Source organism: Triturus cristatus, chromosome 6, assembly GCF_964204655.1.
Source record: "Triturus cristatus chromosome 6, aTriCri1.1, whole genome shotgun sequence".
NCBI classification, from domain to species: domain Eukaryota; kingdom Metazoa; phylum Chordata; class Amphibia; order Caudata; family Salamandridae; genus Triturus; species Triturus cristatus.
Genome location: NC_140589.1, coordinates 1559578557 through 1559598347, shown reverse-complemented (window position 1 = coordinate 1559598347; position 19791 = coordinate 1559578557). Strand labels below are relative to the sequence as shown.

Below are 19791 nucleotides of genomic sequence, written 5' to 3'. Positions count from 1 at the left end.
GCCTGATAGGCAATTCTGTGACACTACAGAGAAAGTTGCAGTGTAACACATCAACGCAACACAATTTGACATGTTTAGGTGTACATCTGGCATTAAATACAACAACTGTAAAATATGTATTGACTTCTAAAAAGGCCAGGTTATTAAATTGCAAATGTCAATCTTGGAAGTTATGCCAACATGCATGATGTCAATAGGAATACAGAAGTGAAAGTGATTTTCCTTCTAATTCTCTTCTTAATACTTATCAATTCCTTTAAGGTTTGGGTAAGTGTTAGAAAAGAAATGGAAGGCTATTCAAGAAAAGCCTTGGTTCAGTCTTTTAACTTCATTTTAAAAGTTGCTGTGATGAAAAACTCCATGGCGAATGGTTAGAACATTACAATTCAAAGACAAAGTTGGATATATACTGCTTTTCAACAATTAGAACAAACAACACATTGAAATGTGTGCTTTTATTCCTGTATTACTAGCTTGAACGTTTTAATATGCTCTGGAAAGTAACTAAATCGCACCAGCTGATGCAGTTTCTCTATATCTGATAATATATAATCAATGTTGCTTTCTCTAGAATGAATTGATTCTGTTTGCCATTTGTTGAGGGGTAGAGTGTGAAGAATGTGAGCGCTAGAGACAGCAAAGTAGCAGTGATGGCTAGAGACGGACGTGGAATGATTGTTTTCCTAGACTAGTAGCTACATTTTCATTGTGTGATTGAAGAAACGTCCCTTCGCCGCATACCACCCTTGCCCATCGCCCAAGCCATGGCTTTCACATTTGCATCATCAAGTTATGTTCAGTTCACATTCTGTATGCTATAGAACTGGGCGCCACTAAATTAATAATCATAAGGCGATGCCACAGAAACTAATTTGAGGAATAAAATATTTTAATAAAAAAGCAAAAGGTATATTTGCTAGGATGAGAAAAAAATATCGATACTTTATTAAACCAACATTTATCTTTATGCTTGTTTCCATAATCTCAGTCATAAGTGCGAAAAATATAACCAACCATCAATTCATTTTGCTTCTATATAAGACATTTAATGTGTAAACAGCGAACTCCATAAGTACAAGAATGCAAAGTAAGTTACTGTACACTGTCACGGAAAATGTACACAAGAAACCCCCGAACCTTAATGACTTTTTAAAGTCAATTAAAGACAATATAATCGATGGCTGTGATCTCTTTCTTTAGCAAATACAAATTCACTGTAATTACAGTAGGTCTACGTGTAACATCTGTTTACTTATGTAATTATTCATGGAAGTCTATATACATTATATGCCTTGGAGCAATGTGCGGGTGTTCAAGCCTGTGTGTTTGTGTGGGTGGTGTTCACTAATGTACATGTACTGCAGTAGACTTTGGTTTATTTTCAAACTTTTTAAATGGTACCCTTTACCAATATGAACCAGCGACTCTTCAGTTTCATCAGAGATATAATACTGACTCTCCATAAATGGAACTTTAGAAAAGTCGGCATAATATGCCTTTTTATAAAATAAATGTAAAACGGTACGTTCTATGAAATTATATGTACACATCCACAGGTGTTATTAGAATATCACGTGTCCTATTTGTATTTGTGGCGTGACAAATGTGTACATTGTTATATAAATCCCAAATGTAGGTTGTGCTTTTAAAATACATTTATTTACCACCATGAAACGTAGTTATAAGACAGTTTGAAAAGAACTCTAGATTACTTATTGCAAAGGACCGACTGACTTTCAAGCATATACGTTAATGTTTCGTTTTATGGTAAGGAAAAATAAAGGAGGTATTTAACTGTGAATTGAGCGTATTGTTGGCTCTTGCTCCAGCTGTTGTCCATCTTATTGAAAATAGTTAAAATTTATTAGCTACATTACTGAAGCCAACTCGGATAACACATTGGAAATACGCATGGGGTGCAAATGGCAGGGTAAAATTTGTATTTCAATTTCTTTCACAAAGAATTTATACCACAACATGATTTAGGGAAAAGATGTCACTGTTTAATAGTTAAAATATTACCTATGGTATAACACAGAAAATTAATTTACAGTCACAAACTGTACATATTGTTGGAATAGTGAAATTATAGCTTATTTGTGGTTTAGTAAAAATAGGTTTCTTTAAAAGTAGGGACATGAGTCGTTGACAATATAGAAGACTATAAATCAATGAATTAAGATAAACAGGCTAAGGTTGACAATCTTTTTAATATACCTTACACAGAAATTTGGATAGCGTTTCAGGGTATCAGGGAATAGAAAGGAAAGTGAGAGGCATGCAACATGGTGCTAATTCTTGCTCAATATACTCTTGAGACTTCTCTCTACTGCCTCGTCCAGTTCTTCCTCCAGTTCTTCCTTCTTGGACATGGCCAGCTTGGATTGGTAATCTCTCACAATTTGGTCTATATAAGGGGCACTTTGCGTCCCATGTAGCATGAGGGTCCACTCCTTCAGCACACCCCTTTCCGGAATACTTCCAACAAAGCCAACTTCAAGCACCCATGTACCTCTAGGGTCTTCCCCCCATGTGTGAGTTGTCATGAAGGGCCATTTGTCAAAGCCCACCTTGGAGTCGTCATCCCTGGGGCGCCGACTAAGCAAAATAGATTTAGTTCCCATGGGCGATGTCATGTTGATGTTAAGATCTCCACGCCTTGTGGCATTTACAGTAATAACTGCTTGGACATGTTCAAGATAGCGAACAAAGTTTTCCTTTCCTTCACAGGCATCAGTTGAAAGTGTTAAAACAAGCTTGCCATTGGACGGGATTTTCCTGAAAGTTAAAATAAAGAACAAGATTAAAACAAGAGAAGCATGACTGCAGCTATAAGGCTTCCACTAGGTTCAATATTGTTCTTTTTATTTTCACTGTTCTTTGCCCAAATTCAGTCTTTCTGAATACCCAAATATGTGCAAATAGTTTTGTATTAAATAAAAACAAAAAATTATAAAGACAATATAAAGTGACGAGAGGTGCATCAATGGAAGGTTAAAATCACTTCAAGAGTTGTTAAATATTGATTAAGTTAAGAGCTGTTGTGATCACCAAACTAACTCAAAACATGCACCATTTGATGCTCTCTTTCTCACTCCCACTCTCTCTCTATCCCACTCTACACCTGTTATGGTATTTAACTATTTGGAGAACAAAAATGCTAAAATATTAACCGCCATCAAGTCTTGCTGAGAAGAGATGTGAATTCGATAGCCTTCAGAATTTGGATAAATAAGAGTTGAATCAACATTTCATTGGCAATTTAATGGAACATGAACATTTCTCCACAGTTTGTATAATTTCCTTTTCAGATGTGAGTATTGAAACAAATTGCCTTTGTCTGCATGTCACTCCAGATGCTTCACTTTTTCTAATCCATATTTTTGTTCCTCTTAGGTTTCTGTGCACTAAGACACTGATATTGGGAGCCACAATGTGTGTATGCTGACTGTAAAATTATATTGGTAAAACTGATTTCACTCAATGGTTTATTTAACTTTCCTGTAGGGATGTAGTAGGTGGTACAGACAATGCACTTGAGCGATAAATGTCATATGTGGGCTACAGTGCATATTCGAACCACTCAAATGTATGACAAAAATATATGATTGCCACAAGCACCACTATGCTCTGTCTGGGCTGCACTTTATATGCACTGCAGTAACACTTGGCAAGGAAAAGGGACTTCTCTCTACTTTATTGTTTATTAATAAGCAATACCTAAAGTGTTACTTGTAATAACAAAGGGCAGAGTGACTGATATAAAGGGTGGTACACTGTATATTTAAAAAGTGTGTCCTCACTATGATTGAAGTAGGTATTTAACACAAGGGAAACCCTAGTAAACACTGAGGAAATGGGACGGACAGTAGAACAAGAAATAATGAGCCCTAGTCACAAAAATATGCAATGATTCTGTGAAGTCAAATGACAACTATTAATGAAACAAATAATCAAAGAAAACAAACAGTGCAGTGAACACCAGTGCAAACCAACATGCCTAGTGCTCTTTTATAGGTGATACACACATGTGATAAACGTGATCATCTCCTGTATCAAAGTAAAAAGAACAAAGCAGCCCGTTGTTATGTTTCATAGGGTACCCCAATATAGGCCAGAGTATTCGCCTAACCTTTCACCTACATTTACAATACCATTACACTACATAATGGGTTTTGGTATTGACCTTTTTACCTAGTTAAGCACTGCATAAGATGTCGTGTGGTTAGCCCTGAAAAGAAGCCTCATTAATTACACATGAAGATTCTCAGAATCGCAGCAGGATTGCCATCTTCTGCATAATACCTATGCATAAGGTTCATCCTTTCCGTCATCCTCGGCCGACATGACACAGCAAGGTAGAATCCCCTGAGGATATGTATACACCATATCTTTGCCAAGGCAGATAGGGGAGAAAAAGACTTCCATGCTGACACACTGACGCAAGATCGCTAGCTCGCAGTGGTCTGACATCTCTCGTCGGGTGTCCATCTCGAGACCAAGACGGGGTCCCACAGTCTCTCACTTCAGATAATGGGGTTGGCTTCATCCTAGGGGGATTCTCAGCTCTACACATATATACATGCTAGGTACACTTAGGTACATCTAGTTAGGGCTGAATCATGGGAGTACGCTTTATTACTGTCATGTATTTAGATACCTGCCTGTATTCATTGTTTCAGCACTATGGTAGGAATATACCATCCTTTCACTTTGTTGGTGCTTATAATCATTTATATCTGTTTCTGTCTAATGGTTGTTTCAGCACACCTATTTTACACTAGAATGACTCTGGTTCAATAAATACTTATTGAAAACCCCACCGTTTATTTCTGTATATCTCTCTTAGACAAAGTGAGCACAAGGGACTGAGCGAAAAGTACTGTACAGTTTCCACGATCCCTGATGGGACAGAGTTGTCATGTTTGATAGCTGCCAAGAACTATTCTGTCCTTGGTAAGAGGGGTTTACAGTGTCACTGTGAGCTAGCTGGTATATAGGCAAACATGCCCGGTGGGGGTGTCGGGAATCAGTCTGGACACCAATCCCACACTCTATGTTGTCTAAACGAGCGGATTCTATATAGGTTTCTAGGAACTACACGACACTGTGACATGAAATCAAACTCAAAAACTGGTCAGTGGCTTGGTCAGTCAATTACATTTTGATCCCTAATACGATTGTGGTATCATGATCAGGACTCTAAAATACTCATGAGCCTGAGAGAGTATTTACGAAGGCACTGAGAAGGGTTATATCTTCCAAGCAGACATCCATGGAAAAATGAACCTGTCCGAGTAGTCTGAAAATCTTGGGGGAGGGTCAGTGGCCGGAGATCACTCAGCAGGATTCTGGTGCATGCTAGTACGGAAGCATTAGCTAATCACTCAGCTTCCAATCACCATGGAAGAAGGTAGGCACATACAGGGGCGAGAAATAAATGAGCGGCTGCAGGGGAAAAGCCAGTGATGGAGTCCTGTCAGCCATTAAAAGCCAAACTGTTGTGGGAACAATTGCTGCCTAGCTTGGTTGCAGAGATGCTGGTAGCAATGAAAATGAAATGCTCATGGCACTTGGGTGCTGTGATTCACAACCTTGCAGGTTTTTGGTCTTTTGAGACATCAAAAACTTGTGCTTCAGTCGGCATCAAATAAAACACTGGCCTCTGTATTTTCAAACAATGGTATGGTTCACAGTACTGAAATTATTCACATATGTGGAGTGTTGTCAGGGGTAGAAGCCTCCTTCCCATGTAACTGTTAAAACCACAAACAGAACTTTTATTCCCAAAATTAAGGGTAAGGTATGATAAGTCACTATTCCATGGTATTTTACATTGAATTGGTTTGGTGTTCTTATTATTGTCCATAAAAAGGATGCAATCACTCACTCACGCAATTCAACATGTTTCATCCTTGGGGTGTTCTTCATCAAGGACTCAAGTCGAAGGTGGGCCAAATTTACGATCTACATAGATTGGCTATCTATAGATATTGACTATCTAGAGAAATAGGTAAGGTCCTACAAATCTTAACTATAACCTTGCAGGAGTGTGGGAAAATTAAAATGTAATACCCATCACCACACGATTTTAATCCCAAAAATTGCCTTGTATATCCACAGAGCAACAGAATCACCCAACTAACCACATCTAGGAAGAAAGTTAAGGGTCCAGATGTATGACCAATTTTTGCGACACAAAGGGGTTTTAGGCCCGTTTGTGACCGCAAAAAACGTGTGGGCCATATACAAACCCTTTTGCTACTCAAACCCCTTTGCGATTCGCAAAATAGGTTTAGCGGCTAGCTATTATGAAGGGGTGTTCCAAGGGCGTGCCTTCCTAATAGCAACTCCAAAAACAACGTATGAATGTTTTGCCACCGCAATTGCGGTTGCAAAACACTCGCAGTTTACCACCCTTCTCAGAAGGGTGGTAAAGCACTCACAAACGGGAAGGGGTCCCCAGGGAACCCCTTCCCCTTTGTGAATGCATGCGCAAATATTTTTTAAGGGCAGGCAGTGGTCCCAGAGACAACTTCCTGACTTAAAAAAAAAATGGAAAAGTTTCATTTTTATTTTTTAAATGCATCCGGTTTTCCTTTCAGGAAAACGGGCGGCATTTGAAAAAACACATGCTTTAGGCTACCATCCCTGGAAGTGCCAGCCATTCCCAATGGGGTTGCAAATTGCGAGAGCCTCATTAATATTCATGAGGTATGCAATTTGCGACCCCATTGGGAATCACAAACAGTGTCTCAGACACTGTTGTACATTGAATTTTACGACTCGCAATTTGTTGCAATTTGCAAGTCGGCAAAATTCAATGGTCGTACATCTGGCCCCATGAGCCTGAATTAGGCCCAATTTGGACTTGCATTATTGAAGGGGGGCAACCCTATGATGAAGCACGTTAATTTATGGAGTAATAGGAACAACTCAGCAAATGAACTTCCAACACCATAAAATATATTTCTTACCCTTCCTTACATTGTTCTGTTTGTAGTCATTACATTACTTAATGCCATTGAATCAAGTTTGCTGCGTTCTTTCCTCGGTGTCAGGTCACCAATGAGGCATCATTAGAGGCCTCTGGAATCCTGAGGTGTACTGGCACATATACCCCATGCCACAGCAAATCTCTTCACATTTTACTTTGTTCCTTTTTTTGAAAAGGGAAGTAACTACATGGATATATTTGTGACATATTCTGGTGGTAAAATCAAAAGTATTTCTTGCACAGTAAGTAGAAGCTGAACCACAATGCTATTTTTTCATATTTGTGTACTTTGTCATCTGGGTAGGACTAGTCTACCGTGCATTTTTACATTTTCAGGAGGGCCAATCTGTTTGGTCAGTGCATGAGCCGATTTTGTGGTTGACTGTAGGTCAGTTTTGTGGCTGTGTGTGGGCTGGTGTTTTAAACATCTTTCAATAAAGACCGGGCAGTTGTAGCAACCAGCACTGTACGTGCTGTGAAGGCTGTCATCTCATGGCATGCAGGGCAGATGGAGCAATCACACTTTGTAGGTAGAAGAGCAGGGATGAATCAATGTTTTTATCTTTTTGAAGGGGAAAGAACATCGAGAATGTTAATGCTGCATTCTTCTAATATACCACTCACATTTCCTTCAGCAAGCACAGACACCTGCAGTTCCCCACCTCTCAGAGATTATATAGAATGCATTTCTTTAAAACACCAGTGTTGCTTGATTAACAAATGTGTGCCACCTTTTTTATACTTCCCAATTCATAAATGAGGACTGGGTACTCGCCAATGACTGCACCACACATGGAGTTTAGTATAACATTTCTTTATTTATCTGCTTGTAACTGCAAATCCAACATTTTAAACCTACATTCAGTTTGCTAAACTCTAACGCTTACATCACAGTTCTACATAGGCCATCAGTAGCCACAAGGGTTCCGTCATTGCTAACTCACACAACACTACATCACCCCTCTGTTAGATATCAAATTAAATTTTTTACAAGTATGTACGCAATCATAGCGCTTCAATGAGTCTTCATGGCACTTTGATCATGCAACCTGACCGTGTCTTCGGAAACTGGGGTCAGGCATTAGAAGTTACCATGACCTGCGTTGGTGATGAAGAAACAACAGCAGTCAGGAGGTCTTCACTTGTCCTTTCTCACCCAGTCTCGACATTAGCATCAGTGCCTGACGAGCGATGAGCCATATGTTGAAAATCGCACGTAATGACTTCCCAAGACATTGGGCCATCACCATGTGTCCTTTGCTGGTCACAACATGAAAGTAATCAGCATCGAAGGGAGCATCAGATTTTCATTTTCTAGATTGACAGACAAGCACTTGATCTCTGCTAGTGAAAATAATGTTGTTTGCATGTCGGCACTTGTATGCATAGGCCTTCATTTTCTTTTTTCAATCCAGGTCTTTCACACGCATTTCTTCCTCAGTACTTGATCTTCTGGTGCTCCATTGAGGAAATCTGGTCGTCATGGCTCTCCCAAAAACCAAGGTTGCAGGGCTTTCACATGTGATCGAGTGAGAGGTTGAACGGTAAGCTTGAAGAGTAGAATTCAAGACAGTTTTAAGGTCGAGCTTTTCCAAAACAGCACACTGAACAGCTTTCTTAAGAGTATTCATGAAACTTTTGACAAGGCCATTGGCCTTAGGACAAAGAGATGTGCTTTTCAGTTAATTTACATTAAGATGACTGAGAAAATCTCCGAACTCTTGACTGTTGAAATGGCAGCCATTGTCAGATTTTAAGATTGCAGGTAACGCCATGTCGCGAAGATGCCGTCTAATCTCTCGATGACTTTCTTGAGAGATAGATGAGAGATCTTCTATAAATGGAAAATGGGAGTACTAATAAGCAATACCCATCATGTGATGTCCATTGTAAAGAGGACTGAATAAGTCAACAACAAGTCTTTCCCATACACACGTTGGCAACTCTGACGTTTTTAAGGTGTGTTGAGCGGTTTTTGATGAAAGGAAGTTGTATCGATGACATGCATTCTGTTTTAACTCTCTCACCAATATGTGGCAATCAGACCCGGTCTCAGAGAGCTAGTTTTGTGGCTACGATTCCATGATACCCTTCATGGGCAACTTCTATTATCTGTTGTCTCAGACTCTCCGGAAGAACAATTCTCAAACCTCTTAGGATAATGCCTTCCTGAGTAACGGTAGTTCATCTTTAACATTTTTAAACTTTTGGTATTCACTGTTACTGGTAAGAGTTCGAGGGGGCTGGTGCCATGACTGATGTGTAATAATGTATTTTAGTTTTAGCATGTCACTATCTTGACTCGTGGCAGTGACGAGTTGTTCCAACAAAATGGCAGGTGGTGTGCTGGATTTCACAATTAAATTTATGCATGCTTCAGCCGTCTTGGAAAAGGTGCCAGAGCACTGCAGGGGCATTCTTGGGAAGTAGTGAGCAGGGTGTTCATCTTTCACTGTATGGTGTATGATTGTGTAGTTGGATTCTTGTAATCGTAGACCCCAACTTTCATGCAAGGAGGCCTCTTTGCTTTTGGAATGCCAAGGAAGGTTAACAATGTTTGATGATCTGTCACAAGCATGAAAGGCTTCACATACAATAATACATGGAAATGTTTACAAGCCCACACCTTTGCTAAGCTTTTTTTCTCAGGTTGTGAACAAGCATATTCAGTTCAGGACAAACCTGCTTTAGTGGTGTTCTGCTTTTTTATGGACAGGTCTGCAAGTGTAACCCCAGGTGCTTCCTCAAGGCTCACCCCCCCCCAGCTCGGTGGCATTAGGATCCTTTTTACCCAAGTTCTGGTAAGCAGATTACCTTTTCTTGCATTTGACTTGCTCTGCTTTTCGGCATCACTTAGTACTGTCTGACACCTGGTTGATCTCTGCCTTGGAGTGCTTCAGATTGTAGCATTATCTTGAAATTTGATGCTCTTTTAAAACCTGGTTGTATTCCCCTCTAGCATTATCACTCCATATGATGTATGGTTTTAGATTGTGTAGTAGCTCAGTAGCTCTCTTTGTGACCTTCCCATCAGGTTTTTGGCCAATGATGTGTAGATTTCTTAGCAAAGATTTCATTACATTGGCTGAAGCTGCACTTTGAATCCACATACGCCAAACGCCACTTGTGCACTTTGACGAAGGCACATGTGGCACTAACTAGCAGTTTATTGCACCACAACAAACTCTCAGGGAGAGCACTGTCAAGCTTCGGGTTACTTATTCCCTATCTCGCCAGCAGTTGTAGAATTCTCCCCAGCCTGGGTATTTGCCAATGACTACGCCACACACTGAGCTTATAATACGTCTTTATTCATTTGTGTGTAACCACAAACTCAACATTATAAACCTGCATTCATTTCGCTATACTCTTATGCTTACGTCAAGATTCTACAGAGTACATAATGAGTCACAAGGGTTTCATCATTGCTAACTCACACAACACTGAATGGGCTACTTTTATTCTGGTGCCCAGACATATTTTCTGCCCTATTCGGACCCTGACTGTCATATCTATAAAACAAGGCTGCTCTGTAAAGACTCATCCTGATTTTCTTTTGTTTTTTAGTTTCTTTGAGGGATTTAATGTCTAGATAAATCTATGTGTAAGAGGGTTTCATAGTCTGATGTACTCATAATTATAGTAAATGAGTCAATTACATTGGTGCATTCAATTTAAACTTTAAAGACTATAAAAGTAATCAACGTAAAAAATAATAATAAATACAATAGCCATATTACTTTTTGCACTCAGGCAATAAAAATATGTGATAGAAAACGACATTCTAGTGATACTAGAGTCAGCTTCCATGTATTTTATTTCTTGTAGTTTTAATTCATTTTTTGAGTAATTACTTAGATCGTACACTCAGTGCCATTACGGTGCTTGCCTACACATGCCCGAATAACCAGATGCCATGCAACAAGATATGCAAATATAAATGTTCTATCCCACCCCTCTCCAAAGGAATCGCAAAACTAGAAATATCTGAATATCAGAAGATAAATTAAAAAATTTCATCAAATATAGGAGACATCAGTTCTTGAAGAGGAAGAATTTAATTATTGCCAATTAAGGAGTCATGCGGCATCTGTAAGTCAAACATAAAATCAAGATGAGTTGATTACAAGGTCTGTTCAGCAATCGTGATGTATTTCTGTCACTGAGTGGGAGGCAGTTTGATAAAATCATGTACAGTTGCTGTGCAAGTGTTCCATCCTCATTGCCTGGGGCATCAGGGAACAGCAGCTTGAACGAGGCAGCTTGGACATACTTGAGTAATGGAATGAGAAAAAATTATAGCATTTTATGATAAGAAAAATGTACACGCGTGAGCGTTCTTGGAATTCAGCATTCGATTATATTGAGGAACCCGTGCAATCGGAAATGTACCAGAACATTTTGTCAAAATTACCTTCACATTTGCATAATTTTTCCAACTACAGAGGATATCAAATATTGGTACTGAGATTTGAATCCTTTGAAGGCATCCTGTTGTTCATATGTGGTACACTTTAGTTTAGACAACAATTACGTGTTTTTATTTTTATTAAATATTGGTGTTTCTTTTTTTTGTTAGGCAAAGTTTTCCCGCTTCAAATAACTGACTAACATATCCACCACCCAAATTACTTTAATATTTTCACTATAAAAATTCACCACTAATCCTTTATGGGTTTCCAAAGTAGCGTGCTTCTCGCTGAAAAAGCGCTTCAACACCCCATCAAGGGAAGCAAGCGCTATGTAAATACAAACCTTTTTCCCTCTTTTAACCCTCCACTATACTTCTCAATCCAAATAACTGACAAAAATATCCACCACTCAAATTACTTTCATATTTTCACTATACTAATTCACCAAAAATCGTTTATGGGATCCGGAGTAGCGTGCTACTCACAGAAAAAGCACTTCGATGCCTTTTTAGGGATAGTAAGTGCTATGTAAATGCAATACAATACAATACAATACAATTACAATACAATACATTATGTACCCAGGGCTTGTAAATTTAAATGCTACTAGTAGGCCTGTAGCACACACTGGGCCTCCACTCACTAACATCGTACCTTAAAACTGGTTTCAGGCTTGCCATTGCAGCCTATAATACAGTTTTTTTAAACTGCCAATTTGAACTGACAAAATAAACCTTTTGCCAGGATTAAATCTTTTTTTATAATACATATACGTCACCCCTATGGTAGGCCTTAAACAGCCCATAGGGCAGGGTGCAAGTTATTTAAACGTTTTGCATGTCCTGGTAGTGAAAAAATCCTAAATGAATGTATTACTACGGTAAGGCTTACCTCTCCCATAGTATAACTTTGGGTTACCTTATTACATTCTATAAGTGCTAACGGTTGATTGGGAGCAGGTAGAAATCTCATGTTTGTACTCAAATGGATTGTAATTTAAGATCCTCCTTAGTAGTAAAGTCAGACTTTAAGTCACAGTTGCACTTTTAGAAAGTTGGTATTTTTCTGCCCAAAAGTTTCTGAGGGCTTCTAGGAGTTCCCAGTTGCAGTTGCTGGGCCTGATAATGGCTCCCCCATTAAGAATTCATGTTGGGCCCAGACATGGAACAATAGACCTGGGTGTAGCTGGGAGAGGGGGATCCTGCCAGGATGGTTGAGGGCAGAGCTGTTCCCTGCACCACTAACATTTCAAAGGGCTGCCTTCAGCACACACACACACACATATACACAAAGGAACCTGACACTATTCTTTTGCCACCCCATACTTCTTTGAGCCTTGGCAGGGGAATGGAAGAATTTCCAGAACTAGTTGTGGGCATATTCTAGAAGAGTCACCCACTTCAAAGGCTGGCAGCAGGTATACATAATGGACCGCCTGAGTCACTCTTGAGTACACTGCTGGAGCTGCTGACATTATAGAAGAAGGACTGACTTTTTCCATAGAGGATGGCCCTGCTGCTTAAGGCTTGCCTTGTTCAACCAAAGGACTGCCCTGCTGCTTAAGGCCTGCCCTGCTGTCTGTGAAGGAAGACTTGACCTGCTTCCTTCATCCCAAGCTACAGAGTGACTCCATGGGTCAGTTGGCTGACCTCCTATTCTGAGCAACAAGACACAACAAGCTCCAGAGGCATCCCTGCAAATCCCCAGCTGACCTGAGCAACTAGACCTTCCTGGTCCTGCAGCTGGACCTTCCTGAGCAGTGCTGGTCTCTGCTTGAATAAGTCCTGGAGCCCCAAGAAGTGCCTCCCCTAGTCATGGATCCTTGACTGGCATCAGAGTGCACTACTCTACAAGAGAAGAAGAAATCCTGACATTCTGGACTTTTCAGTTTGCACTGGACTTTGAATAGGAACTTTTTACAGCAGGACTAACCTGGTCTCTGTATCTGGCCCATGCTAGATTGCAGTTAGCCTGAATTTTTGACTTTCCCATGGTTTAGCATGACCAGATATCCACGAGTGCTTTGTGCTTTTAGTCGTCATACTTCCTAAAAACGTTGAAATTGCATATCTCCAGTTCTACTGATTGGATTTCTGTCATTTATGTGTCATTTTATTTGTTAAAAACTTGATCCACTTTTTCTAAATTTCGTTTATGATTTTTTTTGTATTGCGTTTTCACTTTATTACTGTTTGTGTGCTGCATGAACACAGGGCCTCAAAGTTAAGCCTGACTGCTTTTGTGCCGAGCTACCAGAGGGTTAAGCACAGGTTAATTTACTGACTTTTGTGCTTCACCCTGACAAGGATTGTGATTGTTGCTTGAGTAGGAGCTCACCCACCTCAACCAATAACCCAATTTCTTACAGTAACCACCACAAAAACGCTCATAAGATTGCAAATATCTACAAAATTTGAGTTGACAAACCAATATACATCCTTTTCTAAGAGGGGTTAACAAGTTTTTTTTAAATTGCAACCCTTCTCCCTCCCGGTTTGTCAGAGGTGTAGACCAACACTAAAACCCCTGGCTATAACAGTAAATTGTGACACTTCATGTAAAAAGTAAATGTCTACAGTCATTAACATAGTGTAATACCAATCCTTCTTTAAAGGCCTATTGACTTTAGAATATGCTTTTTACAATAAATAATTCAGGACTACTGCTTTTTTCAAAATGGTTCATAATAAACTGATCTGACCTATGGTATTTGACATAGCTTTTCCCAATTAACCCCTCAAGTCATTACCCTTCGTCATTGGCTTGTCACCATAAATCACTCAGGATTACTACACTCAGCATAAGCTTTCCCACACACCATCAATCATTCATAAAGTTACAAATCCATAGAAAATAACAGTTGGCAAAACGCTGTACAACTCCTTTCAAGAGGGCCTAACAAGGATGACTACAGTGTAATTCTTCTAACCGCAGGAATTGCCAGAAAGAGTGACAAACACCAAAGCCCTTACCTACTATTTTAATCTGTGAAATTCCATGGAACAAAATGCTTGTACAAAGACTTCAGCACATAATAAGAACACTCCATCCGTAAATGACTTTTATTTATGTTTTTACAATAAATCCATCAGGCTAACTGCTTTCATATTACACAGATAAAGCCTACAGCATTTTACATAACTTTTCCCGGTGGACCAATCACACCTATAGTATTTATCATTGTTTTTTACCACAAAAAACTTAGTTTGGCTTTATTGCACTTAAGCTTTCACACAAGGCAACCACTGGACAGACAGTCCTTACATTGCAGATATGTATAAATGTTGGCAAAACAATATAGAACCTCAAATGTGTTTAACAAGGACTGCCAAAATGCATATCTCCTAACCCTAGCGCTTATTAGGAAGGGTACCCAAAACCCCAAACTTGGCTTCTACATAATCTGTGAGATTCTGTCCAACAAAGTACCTCTCTAAAGGCATTACTCCCGTGTAATAACAATCCACCCTTTAATGCCTACTGGTGTTAACATATGCTTTCTTAATACATATGTCATGTGTATATATAACAGATCAGGCCTAAAGCCACATTGGTTTATCACCATGATCCAATGTACTGAGTATATGCTTTCTCTAAAACAAAAATGGAATACAGGCACTCTTTTTCACAACTTCTGCGCAGCTTAATGCTATACCCAAGGTTATCCAGTTGTGAGTGCCGCCAAATTCACTCTTTTAGTCATGCTTCTTACGTCTCTTTTTTCTGTTGACCATATAAGGTTTTGCCACAGCAGCTCTGTCAAGCCAGACCTAAAATCCTTCTTTGATGCTAATCATGTTATTTATCCAACTTTGATGGGTTATAACTGAGTAGATATTGCAGTCTTTCTTTCATAATGAAGCCCTTTGCTGTGAAGAGAGCTTGTGCATTCGTAAAATGTAAATATGAAGGGTGTATTATCCCCAAGCAAGTCATTTTTTGAAAAGCTAAAACCATAAACAGTACAGTTGATTGAAACTTGTTTTTCAAAACCGAACGTGTTTTAATCTCTATTGCGTGTAGTTAAATGTCCCACACCATAGATTATATCCTAGCAGGTAACTATGTGATTTAATAAATGTCCCTGAAAACCTTCCGTTTGGCAGTGGATTTCGTTAACCAGTGGGCTCTGTTCTTAATGAAACTTTCATTAGAACAAAGTTGAATCATTGCTTTCAATTTCATTATATTGAAGAATTGCTCTAGTCTCACAGTCTTAACTGAACAGTGATGTTCTCTCGGCACTTCCAAAACCTTTATTGCTGGCTACGATCGAAACAGCGCCAGCGCCTCGACACCCTCATGGGTGCTTTGCTGCGCTCTATAAATGAGTGATTGATTGAGTAAAGGGCGAAAGTAGCTTGGTACTGGAGGCTCAATTCCTAAACACCTCCGCACACTTAAGTTATTTTATGTCTGCCAATGGCTGTTCTGCAACCATCATTTCATGTTTTCTATTCACAAAGCATAAATCCACACTCAGAAATCAATTTACTCACGTATAAATTTGCACAAGTATTATGCCACTTTGCATGTGGGAAAATGGGAGCTGAGGGAGAGGGGACCTCGTGCAAATGTGCGAGTTTAATGATAATTCAGAAGGCACATTTGGATGCTAGACACATTAAGAGATCTGGGGGCTTATGTATCAAAATCTCCATTTGCGAATCTCAAATAGCGATTTTTTGAGAATCGCTATTTGAGAATTGCAAAACGGGATGTATTTAAAAATTCGCACATATTTTGCGAACTCTTAATATTCCTTAATTGCGATTAGCAAATTACAAAATCGCGATTAAGGAATACCTTCCCATTCATTCCTATGGGCCATGAGGCCCATAGCACTGAATGGGAAGTCATTCTCAAATTGCGAATCGCAATATGCTAATCGCAAATTGAGAATAATTTCAAAGGTGCAAGGGTGTCATGATGACACCCTGATGCACCCCTGAAATTAGCATGTGTGCGCATATGGCGCACATACATGCCCTAAGGGCATGTATGTGTGCCACATGGCACTTTGAAAAATGCCAAAAAGTGCATTTTTCAAAGAAATCGCAAATTACCACCAACTTGAAGTTGGTGGCAATTTGCGATTTCTTAAGGAGAAATCGCACAACTTGGGTGCGTGTTACATAGCATTTAAGGAATCGCAATTTGCGATTCCTTAAATGCTTACGCAAAAGTAAGAAATCGCAAAATTAGCGATTCCTTAATAATGCGATGCTAAAATGGCTCATACATCTCATTTTGCGATTTTGTATTCGCAAACGCCTTTTTTTTGCGAATCGCAGCGTTTGCGAATACAAAATCGTTTGATACATATGCCCCATACTCCTGTCAAGGTGTCGGCCTCGAGAAATTTCCCCCTCCGACAAAAAATAAAGACAGCACGTTTTAAACTTCAAATACATTGTTTCTAAGTATTTTAAATGTGTAAATGTCCCCTTGGTTCACTTCTGCAAGAATAAGTTCACATGTGAGAATTTTTGAAATTGCAAAATAAATTAAAACTTCTCATTGGAAACTGTGACTTTGCAATTTTCCCAAAACATAAAGGTGCTTCACACCTCTGTGCAAAAGCCGGCACGATTGCATTTCTGGCTGTATTGACAATTGTCCCCATTTTGATAATTTTACTGATTTTACATATACAGGCCGAAAGAAGAGGTACACACGTTGCCTTCTGTTTTCAGAAAGTAAGAGCTGGAAGCATGCACAATAAAGGGTGTTGTAGCTATGTGGAATGCAGACTCCCCAGTGACAAAGATAAAGACACATTTATTACTGTCTTCACAAAATACATGTTCAGCGCTGCAACTGCACACACTGCACATAACAATTGTACTGCTTGCAACTGATTGCATTTGGAGAAAGCCATGGCCATGCATCGTAGATCCCAGATCCAATGGCCTTGGACTATTGGATTTGCCAAGAGGACATTTGCCAGCGGTGTCAGCTACAAGCACCTGCTTCAATCTATCCTCTCTATTAATTGGTATTTAAATCATTTGGGATTTTGACCACTGTTAGCAATCTAGACTTACAGCACCAATGTGCTTTTTCTCCCTCCTTCCCCAGTTCATTGTGCAGAACCTCAACATCCCCAGTATGCTTTTCTTGAAATGCTGCATAGTATGGCCCAATGTTAGTAACCTTGTGTGATTGGAAATGCACCATTTCAGAGTACATTTGCCCTTAACTCATCCCAACCATACCTGACTGGTTCCCTACCCACTAGCACACTGAGAAACACTAGAGGCCCTATTAAAAGGTAAACTTACACTTTTGGTAAGTTTACACTTCTAAGGTATTCACAAATGATGTAATAATAACTTTACGCCTGGGGAAACTCCACAGTCGTGCAGAGAACTCTGCACATAAAAAGATTTGCTGGCAAGTTTAGCTTTGTGAATCGAGCTCTGGCGGTTCTCACATACCGTACATCCTACTCCTGCTGACAATACTCTTGAACCCAATGAAAAATTCAAAATACAACAATGTCTGTAGGGGTGGGCATGTCCTATACATGATGTACAGTTGAGTAGGCTGCCTGTGTGTCCACCTTTGAGTATCTGGTGTCCCATTATCTTGATTATTTGGTCCCAGCCTCATACTATATTATTCTGTAATTAAAGGCCTAAGTCTGTCTTTGATATGCAACTGGTCCTGCACCTGTCCTAGACCTAGAGAGGGGCAACAAACAAGTCCTCAGTAGTGACAGACCACTACTGACACTGTCACAAAATAATGTATGTAGTATGGTGGTGGCAACAAACGGTGTTTAGCAGTAAAAGTAGTGTGACCAGGCCTTTTTTGCCTGCATCACAAGTGAGTGCCTACCTCTGGTAACGGTGAATCCACATTCCTACCTCTCAAATCCTGAGTGCTTGAATGAATGAGCGTGTACAAGGTGTGTTAGTCAATGCATGGGTATCTGAGTGAACCAAAGTTCACAAGGTGGAGGTGAGGTTGCAAAACATCATAGAATCATTTTAATGCCAATCCAATTAGGAAAGCATCATAGCTCAGAATTCAAGACAACATTCGGAGAGATTTGTGCTTTCCAGTAATGAACTACACCTTTGAAACATTAAAAACATTTCTATAAATGGTTGTATGTGATTGCATAGAAAATAATTTCATGGAATACCATCAACCTTTTACCTCCCCTACACTCCGTCCATCTCTGTACCCTAAAACCTGTTTCTATGCCCAAACTCCAATTATTCCTGACCCCTAAAACCCCTCATTATCCTAAACATTATCTATCTTTGAACCCAAACAACCCACACTGTTCCCTTTAATTTTCGATTTATTTGTATTTCCTTAAAATTGTCTTTCCTTAACATTGGTTTTTCATGATTTGGTTTCCTCCAATGTGGTTTCAGTTTTCGTTTTCCATCAATTCACACACATCACTAGGGGTGGGCGGAATTTGCGAAATTCACTTTCGCAAACTATCGCGAAAATGGTAAAAATCTATACAAAGACGCAGAAATATCGCGAAGACGCGGAAGTTTTTTTCCCGCCCGTTCGCGGTATTTTATGTGTGATCGCGGCTCACCAACTTACCCATGCGGTTGCTCACAGGCGCGAGATCTCTATCATCTCATACTCTCGCGGTGCATGATCGCGAGAAGAAAGACGTGATCGCCCGACGAATGACGTGATCGCGTGACAAATGACGTTAATGCGGGCGCAAACTGTCGCGAGACAGCGCAAATGGCTACCAACAATCCAACATCTCGTGGAGAACGCGACCGGATCGGGAAAACTTGTTGGCGAACGCGGGGATTCAGGTAAGGCGATCGCGCGCACGCGAGAATGTATTTTTTTACAGCGCGAGAAAGAAAAAAAATTCCGGTAAGATGCGGATTGCGGAAATTTTTACATTTTCGCGCTCTCCGCAGAATGCGAAAATGTCAAATTATCGCAATTTCCACGAGCTGAACAGAATTTTAGCCCAGGCCTACACCTCACTCTGAATACATTCTTTATGTTGTTCAATGTTCAATTTCGAAAATATAGACCAGAAGAATCAAAACATAAATCTTTCTTTTCATCCTTTAAACGCCAGCTGTAATAAACTATTAGAGTTGAGCAGTTACACTATTTTCTTATTACAGATGACTAGAGAAATTACAACTCCACTGTATTAAAGAAATTCGATACCAGCTTGTATTCAATAAATGCTTACTTCCATGGGTTGCATACTATTTGATATTCACTTTTTGAAAATGTAAGATTATTATTTAAATGAATGCGAATTTATTTATTTTTCTGTTTCAATGTATTTCATAAACCCCAAATGCATGTTTACAATATAAAGTAAAAGACTGACGTTAATTCTGCATATGACATAATTTATAGATCTGGTGA

At 39.5% G+C, this 19791-nt stretch overlaps 1 protein-coding gene across 1 annotated transcript in view; it reads right to left on the bottom strand.

Moving 5' to 3' along the window:
• Positions 1 to 874: 874 nt before the first annotated feature.
• PCSK2 (proprotein convertase subtilisin/kexin type 2) overlaps positions 875 to 19791 on the bottom strand; it is an 845391-nt gene continuing 826474 nt past the window's right edge. Inside the window, exon 12 of the mRNA XM_085612711.1 lies at positions 875 to 2778. Within this exon, the coding sequence (XP_085468837.1) occupies positions 2292 to 2778 (487 nt within the window). The 3' untranslated portion in view covers positions 875 to 2291. The remainder of the gene's footprint in view (positions 2779 to 19791) is intronic.